General features: G+C 42.4%; 2 protein-coding genes across 2 annotated transcripts in view; one reads left to right on the forward strand and one right to left on the reverse strand.

Moving 5' to 3' along the window:
• LOC310865165 (uncharacterized protein) overlaps positions 1-21426 on the reverse strand; it is a 468188-nt gene that overhangs the window by 329671 nt on the left and 117091 nt on the right. The gene's annotated exons all lie outside the window — the stretch shown is intronic.
• znf706 (zinc finger protein 706) lies at positions 16319-20077 on the forward strand. Its single transcript, XM_083770894.1, has 3 exons — positions 16319-16448; positions 18002-18150; positions 18822-20077. Exons 2-3 carry the CDS (start codon positions 18016-18018, stop codon positions 18915-18917), a joined length of 231 nt encoding a protein of 76 aa, XP_083627020.1. The 5' UTR covers positions 16319-16448; positions 18002-18015; the 3' UTR covers positions 18918-20077.

A 21426-nucleotide genomic window follows, 5' to 3' on the forward strand; every position in this document is an offset into this window, starting at 1 on the left:
AACGCGGACACAGGATACTGAAAAACTACAAGTGATGACACAAAGACATTTTGCAGAACATTTTAGAAATGGAATATCAAATTAAAGCTGATAAATGGGGTACTCTCTCCTGAAAATTGGCCACCCACCTTTTCTGTTTATTAAAGAGCTGGAGAGATGCATGGGGAGATCTGAACAAACACTCTCAATACTAGCAATGATTACTATAGAGCTTTAAACTGTGATCAACTGTGATTTTGTTTTTAACCAAAACATATCAATTACCTTAAAAACTATTACTGTTAATTATACTATTTTATACTATTTATAACTATAATTATACTATTAATTATAGTATAACCCTAACCCGGGTGAGCAGTATGGGTTAGCGCCCCAGCCTGTGTCCTCCGTGAGGAGGAAGCCCAACAAACCTCGGCCATTATAATCCACCACTCCTGAATGGAGTGCCTGGTGCTGGGAGTCTGGTGCAACGCACAGGTCCTGGGCCTGGTGAGAGCAGGAGTGGACCTGGTGAGACATAGGAGGGTTAATGGTAAACTAAATACACAAGGCACAAGGATTCTACTATGATAATAAAGCAATGATAAATGTCAAGATTCCTGTTTGCAATCATTCAGGGAAGACCAAAGCATGAATCACAGAGGAAGACTCAGAGACACAATATAAAGCCAGGCAGTCATACAAAGCTAAAGTGATTTTGATGCTATATTAACACATTTTGCCTGGCAGGGACCCACTGGAACACCCCGGGGGTCCCTGGACCCCACTTTGACAATCTCATTTAATGATGTCATGACGTCAGAGATCCACATGAACGCACTGCCGTTATTAGACCATGTCGTGATATTTGTGTGTGTGTGTGTGTGTGTGTGTGTGTGTGTGTGTGTGTGTGTGTGTGTGTGTGTGTGTGTGTGTGTGTGTGTGTGTGTGTGTGTGTGTGTGTGTGTGTGTGTGTGTGTGTGTGTGTGTGTGTGTGTGTGTGTGTGTGTGTGTGTGTGTGTGTGTGTGTGTGTGTGTGTGTGTGTGTGTGTGTGTGAGATTTACCGGTACAGCTGATTACAAGGAGAGCTTCAACACCATCAGCAACATTGAGAAGATTGCATACAACGCCATCTCCTTCACATGGGATGTCAATGAAGAGGCTAAGGTAATGTCACATTTAAATATGCTAATATTCCCACACACACACCATGCCTCTATGTTTGATCACGTCATGGCGTGGCGTGCTGAGCTGGGACTCTCCAGTAGAAAAGGGTAAATCAACATCTGGAAGAGCCCGGATAGCTCAGTCGGTAGAGCATCAGACTTTTAATCTGAGGGTCCAGGGTTCAAGTCCCTGTTCGGGCGATAGTGTTTTCTTTCATGGACAGATGAAGCTGTGAGGGTAGAAAGGCTACTGGTTCGGCCCCCAGTTCGGCTCACCCAATCTGTGTCGAAGTGTACCTTTGACACTTAACTCGGGATCCTAATAAAATCATTAAACACTTTTTGCCATCCTTTTCATCCAGTCATCCATCCATCTTCAACCGCTTATCGTAGTCGGGTCGTGGGGGCAACAGCTCCACCAGAGAGCTGCAGACATTCCTCTCCAGAGCAACATTAGTGACTTCCTCCTGGGGGATCCCGAGACGTTCCAAGGCCAGTGAATCGATGTAATCCCTCCATCTGCGCCTGGGGTCTCCTCCCAGTGGGACGTGCATCCCTAGGGAGACACCCTCTACCCTCTACCCTCTCAGCTTCATCTGTCCATGAAAGAAAACACTATCGCCCGAACAGGGACTTGAACCCTGGACCCTCAGATTAAAAGTCTGATGCTCTACCGACTGAGCTATCCGGGCTCTTCCAGATGTTGATTTACCCTTTTCTACTGGAGAGTCCCAGCTCAGCACGCCACGCCATGACGTGATCAAACATAGAGGCATGGTGTGTGTGGGAATATTAGCATATTTAACTGTGTTTGTGACTTACTTCTCTGCCCTTGATTTTATATATTAGCCTACTGCTTATATTTATCTTGTTAGTAGTTATGATTGAATTGATGAATTTGGATAAATTCTTTCCATCTAGATGACCAAGTGGGGTCCGGGGACCCCCAGGGGTCCTTGAGGGAGTTCCAAGGAGTCTCCAGCTAACCGATAGTTAGTAACCAAATGGACCCTTATGGGTCTGTAACTCAGAGAGTGTACTAATGGAACCAAATGGACCCGTTGGTTCCATTTGTACACTCTCAGAGTTAAATTAACATTGGTTTTATATATAAATTGGGGGACCCAGAGATAGAAATGTAATTAAATGGGGGTCCGTAGACTAATGCATGTCAAACTGGGGGTGAAATTGGAACGGTTTGAGAATCACTGCTAGAGCCGTAAAGCAAATCTTCTCTTATGGGGGATCCCTGGCATATGTTTTCAAATGGGGGGCTAATTAGTGTCAATTTGGGTGTCCTTGACATGAAAAAGTTTGGGAACCACTGGTCTAGATCACAGCATGTAGTCATGATCATTGCCATCTAGTGGCTGTTATAAATCATAGCTCATATCACAACATCCCTTTTTCTTTCAATGTAAAATCACAACAAAATACTTTCAACATTTCTGTTGAACCCTGTGAAATTACACAACTCTTCTCTTCATCTAACCTATATATATACTGCTGTTGAACACTGTCGGAAAACACAATAATTTTACTCTGTGCACAAGTACCGGTATGTAAGATGTAACAATAAAACACAAACCAACAAAACACACACATGACACCATAAATATATATACAAAGATAAAGATTATTAGTATTAGAAAATAGATGAAATAGCAAAAAAACTGTGGGATACAATATATAGTGCAGCAGTTGAAATCCCATCCAATTTCTTTTATCAATTTAAAGAACAAACACACACATCTTGCTCTGTTTATATAACAGAACCGAGGTCATTTGCTGTAAGCAGTGTAGGGTATAAACAGTGTAGGCTACACACACTGATTTGAATTCCTTAGGGTGCTTCCATTCCATTCAGAGTCCTTTCTCTCTCTCTCTCTCTCTCTCTCTCTCTCTCTCTCTCTCTCTCTCTCTCTCTCTCTCTCTCTAGTTATTGCCCTATACACATCCCATGGTACCTAACATGCTGGTGTGAAAAAGCTGATGCTGAACCAGGATCAGCTTTTTCATCAGGAATCCGGCAGGCTCTTCTGTCACCCCAAGGAGGGCCAGCTGAGGAGATGGTAGGGAGGACTGCACAATCTGTCCGGGAACACCTACATGAAAGAAACACAAAGTAAGTATTTCAGAAGATTAAGAGCAGCATAAGAAATAACAAGATGATGTTCAAAGTGTATTATGGTTGATCAAACTAAAAACCCTGATTCTTATGTTCTATTTTTCTGTTTATTCCTTATGCAATTTCACATATTTAACATTCTTATCATTTATCTACTGGACCAATTTCTTTTAGGGTGGGGTATATGTGTGGTTGTATGGATTTCTTCTGTCGTATGTCCTTAGACCTTCAGCTCCGTTGTAGCAAGCCAGTCCAGTGTGTCATTTTGTCTACTCTAAGTCAGTGGGCACTGTCTGTGAGACCCCACTTCTGCATTGCTGCACTGAAACGTCCCACACGGGGCAGGTGCTGGCAGGCCAGGAACATCTGTGGGATCCTTGATGTAGTGGTGAGGCCTGGATGTTATGCTGCCTTCCACTCGTCCCTCCATCTCGCCTCCACCTGCAGGAAGCCTTGGAGGTGTTGTGTGAAGCAGTTCCTGCGGGCCTGTGTGGCAAAGGGGCACCCAGACTTGTTGTATGGTTTACCCATTCTCGGCAGGAACCCCTTTTGGTGTTTTAAGCATTATGTATGTAAAAATAGCAGATCTACAAGCTCATAGAGCACCCGCACTACGGACACAGTCACACACACACACACACACACACACACACACACACACACACACACACACACACACAGACGGAGTGCAAAACATACTCTCTCCCCATGCCTTCGGCCTGGTGGAGACGGTCAATGATTAATGGGATGTTACACCATATGTTATGAGCCCTTATCAACATTCTAGTAAGGATGGCGATTAACTGTTTACTTTGTGGCTTTTTAGCACACCAATTTCTGATAAAGCAATTGCTTCATCAGACACACACGTTTTACCAGCAACCATATCGATGACTGTGGCTTATGTAAACTCATGAATGGTTCTCAACCTTTTTTTCGAGTGGCGCAACCACACTTTCTGTGTCCCTGGGTCCCTGTCTGTGTCCATCTGTCTGTCTGTCCGAGCACGAAAATAACAGTTTTCACGACTAAGTGTCACTGTTGTACAGTCTAACACACACACACACACACACACACACACACACACACACACACACACACACACACACACACACACACACACACACACACACACACACACACACACACACACACACACACACACATATTAACTGTATATATATATATGATGATTTCGGGTGTGACAGTACAGTACACTGTACTGTACTGTCACACCCGAAATCATCATATATATATCTACTGTACTGTCACTGTACTGAGTACAGTGACAGTACAGTAGATGGACCCCCCTGGGGACCCCCAAACAGTAACTCTCTCATTTCCCAACCATTTCAGACGCGGGTACCGGGCTGGCCCCCTGGGCGCGTTCCTGGGGGTCTGGATGTTCCGGGGACCCCTCCGCCCCCCCCCCCCACACACACACACACACACCCACACACACACACACACACACACACACACACACAGTTGCAACACTCACTTCACACGGGTGTGATTTTTTATTTCTGGTTCTGGACCACTAGCATATCAATTAGGCCCACCCACCTCCTCGTAAATACAAAATAATAAAGACAAGTTACATTTTATATCATGTATATAATAAAGCAATTCCTCGTTACTATTATTTGTTCATTAATAATTACATAATGGTACTTTGTGGTCGGTATTGCACACCTAAAAAAGGTGTTGCAAGCGCAACAAGTTGCGAGCTTGTCAATCTGCTGGTTTGCGTGTGCGACACTGCATGCAATGAATAAGACAAAATATTTTTGGGGGGACTCATGAAAAGTTATAATGGAGAGTATGCGCATGACATCATCATCATACCTGGAAGTTATGTGGGAACGCTACTGAGTGGCAAAAAAAACCCGTTTTATCCTTGACAGCCCGTATACATCTAAACAGAAAAGTCCTAGGCCTATCTGATTGCATTAAACGACGTTAAACAACGGTAAACTCACTTTGCCACTCGATTTGCCACTCACTTTATGCATGTGCAAATAAAGAGGGTTCATACCCTCTATAATAAAAACAATTATAAATTAAAGGTACATTATACAATATAATATACAGTAGCTACAGTATTTCCCCCCTGAACCACCTGTAATTATGTCATGGTCAGTAGACCACTGGTTGAGAAACAGCGATGTAAACCAATGGAGATGTGCTGACACGACAAATGAATGCAGCATTTCTTATTATGTTTTCATTCCTTCCAGGTTCACAGGGCTGGTTTGTTGGCTTGTAATGTGTGTGTCATCGCTACAGGCCCGGCTAACAGAGCATTGAGTTAATTTCCATACATGATGAATGTAGTCAAATGTGGAGTGATGGTTGACAACTGCACTGTTTGTTTACATCCAACAGCATTCGTCGTCACTGTTTTAGATAGTGCTGATAACAGAATATAATATGCCATTTTCATAATGAAGAACATGACCATATGTGGACCTTCATGAGCCTCCAGTATCAACTGTCCTCCTGGCTTCACTTCGTGTAGTGTTAAAGCTCTACAGCTGGGGTGGGCAACTTTGAGGATGGAGAGTACTGTGTCCATGCTGATGCAGTGATCCAAGAGGAGAAGAGCCTGCAGGTAAAAAAATCTAAAGCCACTTCTGAGAGGCTTCAAATGGCACAGTTGGACTATTATGCTCCAGAATCCAGAGGCAGGTCAGCCAATAGGGCTCGATCTGCTAGTCGTGGGCGCGGCAGAGGGAGAGGAAGAGGCAGAGGTGGTTATAGGTACAATGATGGCTTATGTTGGACTTGCCATAAACCAGGCCACCAGGCAAAGGACTGTACTGTTGAAATCTACGAGGAAGAATATGAGCAAACAAGAACGCGTCCTCCAGCTTCACATGTGTCTGTGACGCAGCCGCAGCAAGATTGACTAGGCTCCCCAACTGACAATGACATATTACAGGGGCCGAGTGAGCATGTGCAAGATGGCATAAGTGGTCCTGACAAAGGTGATATTTTTTATCTTTCACCTCGCTATTTGAAGTACAAGTCTACTGATCTGCCATTATTCAAGATAACTGTCCATGGTGTTGTGTATGAGATGTTGGCGGATACAGGAGCCACGGATTCATCACTAAGGACAATGTCTGATGGTTTTCGACTGTCAGAAAGGGAAAAGACTTGTGTGGGGGTAACTGGCACGCCGCTCACATGTAAAATGACTCAGCCTTGTCCCGTGACATGTGAAGATTTTGGGATTTCAGATTTGCAGCATTCATTTGTCATAGTCCCGGAGTGTCCTGTGAATTTAGCAGGCAGAGACCTGCTATGTGCACTAGGTTTAACCATTGTCTGTACTGAAAAGGGATTGGTTTTGAAGAAATCGGATTTGATTGATAGTTTATCGACCAGTATGTTATCACATTCTCCGACAACGCCAGTTTATTCATACTGTTGGAAAGTTGATGTATCTCCAGTTACTCAGAAATTACATGATTTTGTAAAAAGCCACGGTACTGCGAACCTTGTGAAACATGGTCTACTCACTTACGAGTGTGTAGCTCATGAGTCACAGGATGTCATGAGTGAGCAGTTTGAGAATGTATGGAATGAACAGCATGAAAATGAGCAATTATGTGGTAAAAGTGTCATGGTCACAGAGGATTTTATTGTTTTATTGGTGGAGTTAACTGAAAAGCAGAGCGAAGTGTATGGACAGGCAGCTGTCCCCCACATTGTGTTGGCAAAATCACCTACATTCTCCCAGCAGGAGATTGACATGTTATTACAGGAGCCAGAGGGTGTGGGGGAGAGAGCCATCCACCCATTTCATTGCCTGTTGGCTGTCCATAAAGTGGTAAAATTAGAATCAGACCCATTTGCTTCTGCTGTCACACACACTTTCGTGTGTGGGAATAAAGAGCACCCCGCTCTGATAGGGGTTCCAAAGGAATTATGGGCCACTCATAAATATGATGTGGGTCTAATAAAAGATGCCACTCCATTAGTGGTTATTCCTAAATCTGATTACAGGCCCAATAAGAAACAATATCCGCTTCGACCTGATGCTGAAATCGGAATGACACCCATTATTGAGCAACTCCTAACGGATAAAATCATAGTTCCAGCCCCAACTTCTCCAGTAAATAGTCCTCTCTTACCGGTAAAAAAGGCCGATGGCCGTACATGGAGGCCTGTACATGATTTGCGTGCAATAAATGAAGCTGTGTTTGCCCGAGCATCTGTAGTACCAAATCCAGTAACTCTTTTGAATGTTATTCCCAGTGATTCATGCTGGTTTAGTGTAGTGGATTTGAGTAACGCATTTTTTAGCGTGCCTGTTGAACCAGCATCTCAATTTTGGTTCACATTTACTTTTAAAGGGAAAAAGTATAAATGGACACGTCTTCCACAGGGTTTCACAGAGAGCCCGTCAGTGTTCACGGCAGCATTGCAGGAGAGTTTAGCAGGGTTTGTATTCCCTGGCAGCAGTATATTAATTTCCTTTGTGGATGATATCCTAATTTGCTCTCCATCTGAGGAGGTCTGCATTTTAGATACAAATGCCTTGTTGAAATATCTTGCATCGCAAGGGCATAAAGCATCATTGGATAAAGCCCAGCTCGTGCAGGAAGAGGTGCGATATTTGGGTCATACAATTTCAAAAAATAGCCGGGCTATAAGTAATGATAGAATACAAGCAGTATTGTCGATACCTAAGCCTGTGACTAAGAGGCAGCCCCTTGGTTTTTTGGGATGTACTGGATTTTGTAGACAATGGATTTGTGAGTATGCAAGATTAGCTCAGCCACTATCTGACATGGTGCATGGAACTGGACTGGCTGCAAATGACTTTTTGACTTGGACCCCTGAGGGTATGGAATCCTTTAGAAAATTAAAGGAGTCTTTAGCCTCAGCCCCTGCATTGGGTATTCCTGATTTGACGAAAGAATTCACTTTAGCAGTTGATGTGAAAGATGGATTCTATAGTGCTGTATTGTTACAGCGACACGGTGACAGATTGAAACCAGTTGCATATTATTCAAAGCAGCTGTCAGCGGTGGTGAGAGGTCTACCTTTGTGTGCCAGGGCGGTGGCTGCAACAGCGGTGGCTGTGCAGGCTTCTTCATCTTTGGTGGCGTATAGACAACTGACTGTCTTGGTACCACATGCAGTAGCTGCTATTCTGTTGCAAGCTAAAACTGCTCATCTAACTCCAGCTTCCACTTTGCATTACTATAACATTTTGAGTTTACCAAATGTTATTCTGAAAAGGTGTAATGTATTGAACCCTGCTACTTTTCTTCCTACGGAGGAGGACGGGGAGCCCCATGATTGTCTAGCAGTGATATCTGAGGCTGTGACCCCCAGACCTGACTTGTCTACCACGCCTCTCCTGAACCCAGAGCTGATTTATTATGTGGATGGCTCAGCCAAGAGGGTGAACGGGATAGGAGCAGTTGGGTACGCGGTGGTCAGTGATTATGATTTGGTTGAATCCGCAAGGCTACCATCGCATCTGTCAGCGCAAGCAGCAGAGCTATTTGCGCTAACAAGAGCCTGTGTTTTAGCAAAAGGGAAGTCAGTAAATATCTATACAGACTCCCGGTATGCTTTTGGTGTGGTTCATGATTATGGGACTTTGTGGAGAAATAGAGGATTTCTCACTTCCCAGGGGGGGAAAATTCAACATCATCTTCTTGTGAACAACCTCTTAGAAGCCGTTCTGCTTCCATCTCAGGTGTCTGTCTGTAGGTGTCCAGCTCATGGTAAAGTTGTAGATGCAGTGTCAGAGGGAAATTGGTTTGCAGACTCTATGGCAAAAAAGGCAGCTGAGTCTAAGACAGGGGCACTGCAGATGTTTCTTGATTCCGCTGGGAAAGCGGCAGTGTCACAGCCGGATGTGTCTTTTGACCCACGGATGTCTTTGACGGAGATTCAATCTTTGGCTCTGTCCGGAGAGAAATCAGCTTGGAGGAAACATGGTGGGTGTGGCCCAGATGGAATCTGGAGGGGGCCGCATCAAAGACCTTACTTGCCTAAACGGCTGTTCTCCTACATGGCGAAAATGGCACATGGACTGGATCATGTCTCAAAACAAGGTATGATTAATCTTTTAGCTCAGACCTGGGACAGCATCGGATTCACCACCACTGCAGAGAACTACTGCAGGAGATGCCTGGTGTGCGCTCAACATAACGTGGGTAAGTCACAAAAAACAATACAATCTGCTTTTCCAACACCTAGCTGTCCATTTGAACATGTCATGATGGATTATATTGAGTTAACTCCTGCTAGAGGATATAAGTACTGTCTTGTGGTAGTTGATCTTTTTTCCAAGTGGATTGAGGCATTCCCATGCAGACATGCGGATGCAAAGACCACAGCTAAACATCTGTTACAAGATGTTATCTCACGGCATGGGATTCCTTTAAAGTTGTCTTCGGATAACGGAAGCCACTTTGTTAACAAAACAATATCATATATGGCGGAGAAGACTGGAATTGATTTAAGGCAGCATTGTGCATGGCATCCGCAGAGTGCAGGTGCTGTTGAAAGGGCTAACGCCGTTCTTAAAAATAAACTTGAGAAAATGATGGAAGAGACAGAATTGGACTGGGTATCTTGCCTTCCCTTGGCATTGATGTATATGAGAGGTAGACAGCACTCCACCATAAAGCTTTCACCACATGAAGTGTTGACAGGTAGAGTTATGTCTATAGGGCAGAATCTGTATACTGGTGGCCCTACAGATATTGTGGCTGTTGACGAGGCTATAGTAGCCTATTGTAAGCAATTGAATCTCATTGTGAATTCTCTTTCTATGCAGGTGAAAGCGGCGCTTCCGACGCCCTTAGCGAAAGGTGAGAGAACGCATCCGTTCTGGCCTGGCGATTGGATATTCGTGAAAGACTTCAGGAGGCGGCATTGGAATTCTCCAAGGTGGAGAGGGCCATTTGAAGTGCTGTTGACTACACCCACAGCAGTAAAAGTGAAGGAGAGAGTGACGTGGATTCACGCTTCGCATTGCAAGAAGGCTCCAACACCGCAAGATGATGTGGTCGCGGGGAGCGGTGCAGTCAGCGCTGCTGCTGATACCAGTGCTAGTGATGATGTGGATGCTGCAGCTCCATGAAAGTGAGGATGGCTCTGTCACGCCGAGGCAGCAGCGTGACATTCATCACCCCAACTTGGCAATGTCAATGACACTGAGTTTCGCAGTCGAGATGAATTATAGCGATTGCTGGATCTGTCAACATTTGCCTACAAGTGTGGCTGCGCCTTTGTGGATGTCCATTCCGCTTACACGAGAGGAATTGTTGTTTTATAATTGGCAAGATGTAGATGTTAACACTGTTCTATGGAAATTTAACCCTACAGAGAAGTTGCCCAAAGGAGGAAAGATGCCCAATACACCCAATCTATTTGCCCACACATATCAACGTGTAAAGAATAATGTCATTTTCCGGTCTTCATCTACATGTAAGACTATGCCCATTTTGCAGGCCGAAGATGTAAAATACTGCTTCACTACAATACAGCCCAGCAGCGGTAATAGTGTGCTTATAGGTAAGAGTTCTTGTGACAGTGATACTACAATGATAATAGATCTCAGCAATCCTTCCAACTTACCAGAAAAGATTTATGCTGTATGTGGGCCAAAAGCTTACACACGTCTTCCGGCTAATAGTCAAGGATTGTGTTATTTGGCTCATGTTATTCCAATGATTAGGAGAGTAAATATAACAGAAATCCAATCTTTGTATTCCCAACACATGAGAAAAGCTATTACTCGTAAGAAGAGGTCACTTTCCTGGTGGCAAAAAGTCCTGGGGGTAGTGATTCCTAGCTATGGAGTGTACAATACGCAAGCGGAGCTTACAGCTCTATCAACTGTCTTAGAGAAGCACATGAATGCATCCGATGACGCCGTATCAGCTTTGGCGACTGAAGTAAATGAAATAAAAACTATAACTTTGCAGAATCGCATGGTTTTGGACGTAATTTTAGCCAGCAAAGGAGGAACTTGTCGAGTTATTGGAACGGAATGTTGCAGTTATGTGTCAGACCCGTCAAAAGCTATTGCTAGACTGCACAATGATACTTTGGCAGGTGTGCAAGAATTACACAAAATCCATGGTGGTGTGGTTTGGGGATTTTTCGAAGGATGGTTTGGTGGTGTGGGGAATACGTGGACGCGTATACTAGTTTTAATTGTCATGACGGTGTTTGTATTCCTGCTTGTGATTTGTGTTATCTCTGCGTGTATTAAAGCAATAATGTCAAGGATTGTGGGTCCCGCTTCTGTAGTAATGCTCCAGTTGGAAGTCCCAGTGGTGCGAGGGTGGGTTCCTCCCTTCTGGGAAGATGATATTGTTTGATTCTATGTGTGTTTTTTTCTTTGGGGTTTTGTGGGATGTTTGTGCCTGAATACCTGTGTATTCTGATGTGTTTTATTGTGTATACTATGTTGTTGATTTTATGGTTTTATCATGTCGTACGCCATGTGGTGGTCGTTTTCTCTTATGAGATAGGCCGGTGTAGGAATTTTCCCAGAACGTTATGAGGTAATGTTATGATAAGGGGTTTTTCGCCTACCCGTACGATATGAGTGAGTGTTTTAAAGTTTAAAAAGGGGGGTATTGTCAAGGAATTTTGGGTGTTTAAGTGTTTAAACCTAAAACACCTCAGGCCAGCTATTTATAACTCAGCTGTTGCTGTCCGCCTGAAGGCTATAGCTCTACTCTGTTTATAACTCAGCTGTTGTTTACTGTCTATAATTATAGAAGTTTATTGCTTTATTGTCTTAGACCTGCGTTTGACTTCTCCACCTGTTAGATCAGTGTTTTTCCTAAGACGTTTGGGTAGGGGAGGGTGGAGACTAATGCAGTATATCTAGGCTCCCTGTGCTAATGGACAGGGTGACACACGGCTGGTTTTTCCATACATGTCATCCTGTACTACTGGTATACATTGACTGTAAGTGTGTGTTTCCTTGCGGTACCTCAATTATATCACTCAAGCTTTAAAACGTTCTCTGCCTCAATTGATTTGTCTCTTCTCTTTACTGAATTGAGTTCCCAATACAGATTTGCATGGACATTTGAATGAAGTAAAGAGAAGAGACAAATCAATTGAGGCAGAGAACGTTTTAAAGCTTGAGTGATATAATTGAGGTACCGCAAGGAAACACACACTTACAGTCAATGTATACCAGTAGTACAGGATGACATGTATGGAAAAACCAGCCGTGTGTCACCCTGTCCATTAGCACAGGGAGCCTAGATATACTGCATTAGTCTCCACCCTCCCCTACCCAAACGTCTTAGGAAAAACACTGATCTAACAGGTGGAGAAGTCAAACGCAGGTCTAAGACAATAAAGCAATAAACTTCTATAATTATAGACAGTAAACAACAGCTGAGTTATAAACAGAGTAGAGCTATAGCCTTCAGGCGGACAGCAACAGCTGAGTTATAAATAGCTGGCCTGAGGTGTTTTAGGTTTAAACACTTAAACACCCAAAATTCCTTGACAGAGAGGGCCACTATAGTTCCACACTCACTCCAGAGGGCCACTATACTATAGTTCCACACTCACAGCAGAGGGCCACTATAGTTCCACGCAAGGTTATAATAGTTAACTAAAACTAACTAAAAAACGAAAACTAGAATTAAAAAAACATTTTAGTTAACTGAAACTAAATAAAAACTAAAAATAAATTAAAAATTATAACTAAACTGAAACTGTATTGTGTGTTCACAATACTAACAAAAAAATACCCTTAGTTATAGTTTTTATCAATATTTATATGCATTTCGGAAATTTATAATATAAACCTTTTAAATTAATTTGATTAATTTCCTAATTTCTCCAAGAAGTTTTACGGCTGTTTTCAGCACCGTACGGCAGCATGTAGCCACACTTTACGTTGCTTGTTTACATTCTGCACTGCCTGAAACTGACTGCATGTTACTTGGAAAATCAGACCCGTCTTAAGTGAGTTGTACTGTACTGTACTGTACTGTACTGTACTGTACTGTACTGTACTGTGCTGTGCTGTGCTGTACTGTACTGTACTGTACTGTACTGTACTGTACTGTACTGTGCTGTGCTGTACTGTAAGCCCTCCTCCCTGGCCTGTGTGTGTCTGTGTGTTAGGCTGTGCACAAAAGTGGTGGTGAACAAAAGCTATAACGCTATTTTCGTGCTCGGACACAGCCAGGGACAGACCCAGGGACACAGCTGCACACAGCTGTCTATAGGAGTGGTTGCACCACTCAAAATGGCAAAAGTTGGAAGAAAGAGACAGTCCAATATTGGAGAGAGACGCAAGGAAGTGCCTTGTGGAAAAGGATGATTGTAAAATATGCGGAGCACGTCGGAAGGGGCCTATTATAAAAGGATCAGGCATTTGTGGAATGAGCAACACAGCTAAATGTGTGGGTAGCAAACATTTGCCAAAACATTTGCCAAAATGGCAAGTGGTTGGTATTCTCCCTTGCCACAACAGCTTGGTTTGGTATGGAACAGTATCTCTCTCACGGGCAAGACAGAACTTGTCATCATTAAAGGCAATCTCAATGCAGTGAGATTCTGGAGCCAGTGGTGATCCCATATCTTCAGAATATGGGACCTAACGCCATCCTCCAGGATGACATTGCTCGCCCCGTAGAGCCAGGATCACAGAGTAGCCTACCTCCAAAATGTAGGAGTGGAGAGGATGGAAATGCTGTGAGTCCAGACCTCAACCCAATTGAACACTTGTGGGATCAGCTTGGGCGTGCTGTACGAGTGTATGTGCTGTACGTGCGACCAACAGAACCAAGTGTTGTTTTTTCCTTATTACTGTGGGTCCTGTGGGAGAGTGCAATCATCCAATCCACTAAGCAACTCAAAGCAAGGGTTGGTATACCAACCATTTGCAATTTTGGCACATTTTTTGGGGGCGCTACCCACACGTTTAGCTGTGTTGCTCATTCCACGAATGCCCGATTCTTACAATCTATACAGCCTATACCTCGTTGTACAGGTGACAACGATCAACGATTAAAATGATTTAAAACATAATACCAAATGATATCATCAAAGTGGAGAAATAAAGGACCAAAGTTACGTTTCTGAACCTTTAGAGTTTGTATTTTTAAATGGTATATTTTTTAGGTTTAATTACACAATACTTATTGATCTTTTTTTATCCTATACCTAACAAATTACCTAACCAAAGTACAAAAAAAACTAAAACTAAACTATAACTAAACTAAAACTAAGCATTTCACCAAAATAAAAACTAAAACTAACTGAATTAGGAAAAAAAAGTAAAAACTAACTAAAGCTAAACTATAATGAAAAAAATAAAAGATATTATAACCTTGGTTCCACGCTCACTGCAGAGGGCCACTATAGTTCCACACTCACTCCAGAGGGCCACTATACTATAGTTCCACACTCACTCCAGAGGGCCACATTGCATATCACTGTCCAAATATAGCCAATCTACAAGCTCAACATGGGAAAAACCAGGGTCCACACAATCCATTCCTCAAGAAACTACTCTGCCGGGACTGGGAGGCACTATTCTGGCATGTAGAATTGATTGATTGAAATATTTATTAACAGTTTGCAGAATTACAGTACATTTCAAGCACAAACTCAATACAAAGACTGTTAACTGTGAGTGGACGACCCAATTAAGCATTACACTTGTTTACAACAGGGTCCACCATGTTCAATTCATCAAAACATTTAGAGACATACAAATAGACACTATATAGTTAAAGAACAGAACAGGAATTCATCATAAAGGAAGCAAAAAGGGAAAAGAAACATATACGGTGAGGGGAAAAGGGGGGGTTCAGATTTTACAGGGGCCAGTTTCGAATTGCAGCCGTCCGTAGGTGCCCTTTGAGAGCGGTTTTGAAGGAGTCAAGGGATTCACATGTCTTAATGACTGTTGGTAGGGCGTTCCACATTTTGGTGGCATAGGAGGGAAAATAATTTATTCCCTTGTTTGTGCCGAATCTGGGTTGTACATGGTTTGTTGCACTCCCTCTGGTGTTGTGGGTGTGGACTTCGTTTACATTAAGGAAGTATTTAGACAGGTATCTTGGTGGTGTATCGAATCTTGTGGACCAGACCCATTGCAAGATGCTGTACTCTGTCGTCGACCCCAAGCCATCCCAGCCTGTCAAAGTGGGCAGGGGTGAGGTGGGTTCGGGGGGTGAGGCCAAGTAGGAGCCTGACCAGTTTGTTTTGGGAGGTCTGGAGCCTTGTTTTAAAGGTATATTCAGTGATTTCACTCAAAAAACCTTAGGTTTCGTTTTTGGCTGTGGGACCCAGCCTTTCGTCCAATCAGGATAGAGAGTCAAAAACGAAACCTAAGGTTTTTTGACCCCCGGGGGTTAACTGGGGACAGGGAGGAACTCCTTATATGGCCAGCACACTCTATAGTAGGGAGGATTATCACAACAAAACAAAAAAATAAGTGATATTTGAATTAAGTGAAATCACTGAATATACCTTTAAGGGCCTTTCAGATTTTAGTTTAGAATTGCAGCCGTCTGTAGATGCCCTTTGAGAGCGGTTTTGAAGAAGTCAAGGGATTCGCCGGTGGTTGCAACTTCACAAAAATTTATAAGCAAATACATGATGTTGCGCTTTCTTCCTTTTACTTTTCTGCCATCACTGTATGCATTAACAGCACACCGACGCTAGGAGGCAATATTGTTCTTGTCATGTGTACACTTTGGAGAGGTGCTGCGTTTGAATTTGAAACATCCTTGCAGTCGTAAACTGGTATATTTATCATTACCACACACATAGCCTGCCTGTAGTTCAGACAGTAATAGGCTCATTATTAATACAGTCATTATTTTGCAGGCTAAATTCAAATATATTTTTTACAACGGCTCCATCTGTTACGACTGAGTCCATGTTAATGTCAGTGATAAAGTAATGTACTTTCCTCCGAGGTTAGTCTCGCGTTACCAGACCGTTAGTCTCGCGATTTCCAAATGCTTCATCATCGGAGATTGTGGAATAGTTGTCTGGCTACGCGAGACTACTCCCGAGGTGGAAATCCTGGTGACGCGAGGTTATTGTGTGAGTGTGGGATTTCCGGCCGCTGCCACACTTACTTTGTGTGAGATATTCATTTCTTCAAGCCAACACAACACACTGGTGCTTCTACACGGTATGTTCTTAGTATTTTACGACACGATTTCATTATTATTTCCCCCCTCTAGCTGTGGTAGGCAAGACCCGTGTCATATTTAACAAGCTGAAGCCAGCAGCCCAAGAAGAAGTGCTAACCATATGGTTAGCAAAGATGAGCTAACAAGCTAAAGCTAAATAACATGGAGCCCTGGTTGTTTAACAGCTGGCCATAATGAGTAATCTGAGTTAAATTATCCTTAAAGTTATCTTGTTCAATTCGATGGTCTGTTGTTCTCGTGGAGAACAGACAGTGGACGTCCCAGACCGCATTTAACCCAATTTGGTTTAATTGGAAAGCAAAACAAAACGTTCCAATTCTTGTGCCACTTCTTGACTAGCCTCCTCGTTAGCATCACATATGTTAGCCTGCTGGCTAAAGGCTAACTAACGGCGCCACCATCTATTTGTATCGTTTCCAATCCATACCGCAACGTGTTTCATTGAACCACGCGTCCTGTTTCCCACATCATGGGCAATGCGACAAATCAATAGCATGGATCTACTGGGCTCACTCTCAACGCCTTGCGGATGCGATGCGTTGTGCGCTATTGGCTATTTTCGGCCATCGACACAGTTTGAACGACGAAGTGTCATTCAATTATTGGGCTTTGGTTTGGTTTGATTTAGCACCTGCATTGTCAATGTCAGTGGTTCCCTAACCTTTTCATCTCAAGGACCCCCAAATTTACACTAATTAGCCAGAGGACCCCCCCAATTTGAGAATATATGCCAGGGACCGTCACCCCCATAAGAGAAGGGTTTTACAGCTGATGATGATTCTCAACCATTTTAATTTCAAGGACCCCCATATATATGTAATATTAAGGAATGCATGTTTAAACCTATCCAGATGGAACCTTTTAATTACATGAGATGAAACTCGCTCCCTCAAAATGATAGCAACGCCTTGAATAGCCTTGCCCGAAGTCAGAATAGGTTTATTTCAAGTAAGATTGGAAGGCTATATTGTATTTACTGACTGTGTACTGTACAGCTTTAATCAGGTGTTGCCAGTCTTATTTTGCTCTTTAGAGGCCCCCCCTTTAGAAACTTGTTTGTGCAAGACGGCAAGAGTAGGCTACTTGCATGGGCACGCTGGCCCAGTATTAGCCTGTGTTATTACGTTATAACGTTATATAATAGCCTGTTCCACAGTACAGTGCTAAGTCCTGATAAAACATGACTTTAGAATAATTTACAATATACTGTAGTCTAGTAGTAGTCTGGTAGGGTCTGATATTGACCAATGCTTTAATACGTTCTAAATAGTTATGAAAGGTTTAATGACAAAAAGTTGCCTCTTGCTGGTGATTTGACAGAACTCTCATAACGTCTTCACATTGCCAAATTCTCTTCATAATAAGCTGTTTCACCTCAGGCAAAACGGTGAAATGTCTCACACAAAACTAATCTGTCTCAAACTTGAAACATCCATCATAGCAAGTGAAAGCCCTGGTAACAGGCTTTAACTGGTTTGCTGCTTGTATACAAAAACAGTATATTGGTTAACTTTAACGTCATTGTCTGCAGTTGTATCAGTCAGCATGGCACGTGGGCACCAGAAGATTCAGTCACAACAGAAGAATGCCAAGAAAGCAGCAGATGCCAAGAAGGCTAAAGGGCATGACCAGAAGACTGCAGCCAAGGCAGCATTAGTGTTTACCTGTCTTGTCTGTAGGGTAAGTACCAAGTATCAGAGCTCATGTTTTAACTTCTAACGCAAAATTAGCCTCAACAAAGGGATTCTCAAGATGGAGATTTGGTCGGAATAACGTGTTCCTTCCACACGCTACATCCGGAAACTCACCTGTCGAGTGAAAAGAAGCAGCTTGGACTCCTCATGCATAGAAGGAAGCATGAGGTCAGTCCGCTGCTCCCCCAGGTTGGCAGTGGAAGTGTAGTGCCCAGGATTACATTAGATAATTGACACTGGGTGAAGAAATGGGTTGCAAAATCGTTGGATAAAATTAATATAAAAAAAAAGATGAAGGTTTGGCTCAAATAAGCCTTTTCAAGAAAGAGAAACGGGTTCATTGGCTTTTTTAATTTTCATGACATGCTCTTGCAGGTTCTTTGCAGTCCAATATTATAATATATATATAATATATGCAGTTGCCATATTAGACAGGGCAGTAGACATACAGTATTTTCTGCATGTCTTAATTGGAGAAAGCCCATGTCTTTAATGATGGTCATTTTGGAACAATTCTTATTTCATGCAGTACAGAGTATGTCATGATTTGATTTATTCCTTTCATAGGAGGCTAAAAATGCTATCATTAAGAACTAAAACCAGCTGTAATGTTTGATGATTGTATTATCCTCATTGTTGTGTGTTGCCCTCTTGCAGTCCCAGATGCCTGACCCCAAAACCTTCAAGCAACACTTTGAGAGCAAGCACCCCAAGTCTCCACTACCCCCGGAGCTGGAGGGAGTGGAGGCATGAAATGCCTGCGACCACTGGAGTACCATCCTGGATGCCGAACCGAGCCCCTGCAAGGCTCTGCATGAACTCTGTACTGGTCTAAAGTCTGACGGTATTGGATGGATGCAAGCAGAACCACACTTTAGTTTAATTTAGCTGTTTGACCACTTTTCAACCTGGCATGCCTATTTAGGGAATGTCGTTTATAGCCATCATTTCTCAAACGTAGCAGATCTTACAGGCTCACAATGCTCACTGTATTGTGAGCTTGTGGACCTGCTATTTTTGTCACGCGATACCGCCGTTACGATCAAGTATGCAATAGGGCTTAAAGTGGTTTAAAGAAGGCTGCCTTTTCACCACACTGCTTTCACCCATCCAGTCTATTATTCTTGTGAGTATGTAGTGGTTGTGCCAAGACAGGTCCGTTTTGGTTTCGGGGTGACCGGAGAGACCCATACAGTTCTTGAACAATGCAGGTTTCTCCCTTTTCTTTTCACAATGTTTCATGAACATCAACACTTCCCGCGGCTCCAAGGTCACTCTGTTTGGGGAAACGTTATCAAATGTACAGAATAATTTGTGCCGTGTAATGTTGTGAGGGTTTGACCCTCTCTGAATGCACCCCCTGCAGCTAACATGCCATTCCCTCAATGTCTGCTAATCTTTATAGCAAGATTATCTTAACCACACTGTCTACAAATCAAGGATTTGTCTGAGTTGATGGAAAAACACATCGGGAAATAAAAAATAACAAGCCTGTGATGTTGGTTACATTTTGTTTTATTCCCATTATCATTTATTGTTTGTCCCCTGTGAAAGTAATAGAAATCATTTTTAAATGGGATCTAATCGGCTTTCTAATATGCTTTTGCTTGGAATGTTTAGTGAATCACAGAGAGAACCGTTTGTTTTTGTGATATCAGTTGTTGAAGGTAGATATTATTGTATTCAATCCCGGTCTTGTTTATTATGCTGTGATCATTAATCCTGCTAATCACTGGTTTATGTTGGGTTGTCAAAATGTCAAAACTTTGCCACTCTTAAGCTGCAGAATGTCTTTAGTATGATTACATCACCTACTGGAACATGTCCATGACACTTGTATGCTTGGAAAATGCAGCGTCTGTTCCACAATTATGTAATATAAAATTTTATTAAAATTTTACTTTGTTTACTTATTCTGTTTCTTGTTCTATCAAATCAGTTGTCACAATGGAAGTAATAACATACTTTATCCTGCTGGGCAGGGAAAGCATAGCCTATTAAATTGGAAGAAGTAGGACATTGAAGAACTGTAAATAAAATGGAAGATACAAAGCATCTTTAGAGATGTTGCTCTGTATTTCTATTAAAGAATTGGTCAAATAAATAGTGTATTTTATTGCTATTTTCTTGGGGGGTGTGCATTTGTTCTACACAGGATCAAGCCATTCAAGCATAGACTTAAATTAAAAAAGTCTTAAATTATTTTTGTATTATCGTATAACTTAACACAGTGGCTGCACAGTAGTGGCAGGATCAGATGCTGTTCCAGCCTGCAGGCAGGGCATGATGCATGCATGGTTCTGCTTGTGTGTGTGTGTTGCAATATTAAATACATTCATACAACTTACTGTAAATGGAATGTATGTATGTCACACCAACTAATAAATTGTTAAATCCAGCTTCACTCTTAGGACATAAAAAGTTATAACATTTTTGGAGGTTGCTACAAATATAGGACTTCAAGTTATAACATTCTTTTTACACGTTGCTACAAATGTGAAATTGAATGTAAAATGCTATAATACAATGCAACACAAATAAACTGGTCTTGGTCACAAGGTGGCGATATTGTCCTACTGTTACAAAAGAGCTGTACTGCAACTTGTGTTCTATTCTACTGCGATCTGCGTCAAGTCATCAGTTACAATCAAAACATCCGCTCAGTGATCTTTCCTTCAAAATAAAATCAATGAAAATGACGAGTGAGTCAGTGTAGAGTAGAGTGTAGTTGCTAGAGTGATCTACTTTACTTAAGTAGTTAAATGTTTTATGTTAATTTTTGACGTCCCAACCACCTTAACTAGTCGACACAAAATATTTTATTGTTTAACATTGAGTGTTTATTGCATCACTCTTATCTAGAGATGCTACAGTAGATTTAGAAGAAAGCATTTAGAACATTTTGTGAGCCTGTCCACCTGAGACAACAGTCTGTCTGAGGGCTCCATGAACAGGAGTCAACAAACCTTTTATTTTAACCTCCAGACCAGAAGTACCGGTATTCTAATTGACTTCTCCAATCTCCACCAACTTTACAAAGTTAAAGGACCACTTTTCAACCTATCTTCACATAATAGGTCTTCACTAATAATCATGGTAAAATGCCACCATTTTTTATACTCAGTCTGTCTCATAGGAGGGCTGTGGGCAGTTCAGAAACCCGTCCACCAGTGACATCACAGACCGAGTAGAAAAGAATTGTGCCATTTTATCATGATTATTAGTGAGGACCTGACCTATTATATGAAGCTGGGTTGATTGA

The sequence above is a fragment of the Protomyctophum parallelum genome, assembly GCF_964188405.1.
Source record: "Protomyctophum parallelum genome assembly, chromosome: 1".
Lineage (NCBI taxonomy): Eukaryota > Metazoa > Chordata > Actinopteri > Myctophiformes > Myctophidae > Protomyctophum > Protomyctophum parallelum.

Excerpts from the sequence above, each read along its gene's own strand:
- znf706 (XM_083770894.1), top strand. The coding sequence starts at position 18,016 with ATGGCACGTGGGCACCAGAAGATTCAGTCACAACAGAAGAATGCCAAG. Across the intron at positions 18,151-18,821 it reads TTACCTGTCTTGTCTGTAGG|TCCCAGATGCCTGACCCCAA; the intron begins GTAAGTACCAAG and ends GCCCTCTTGCAG.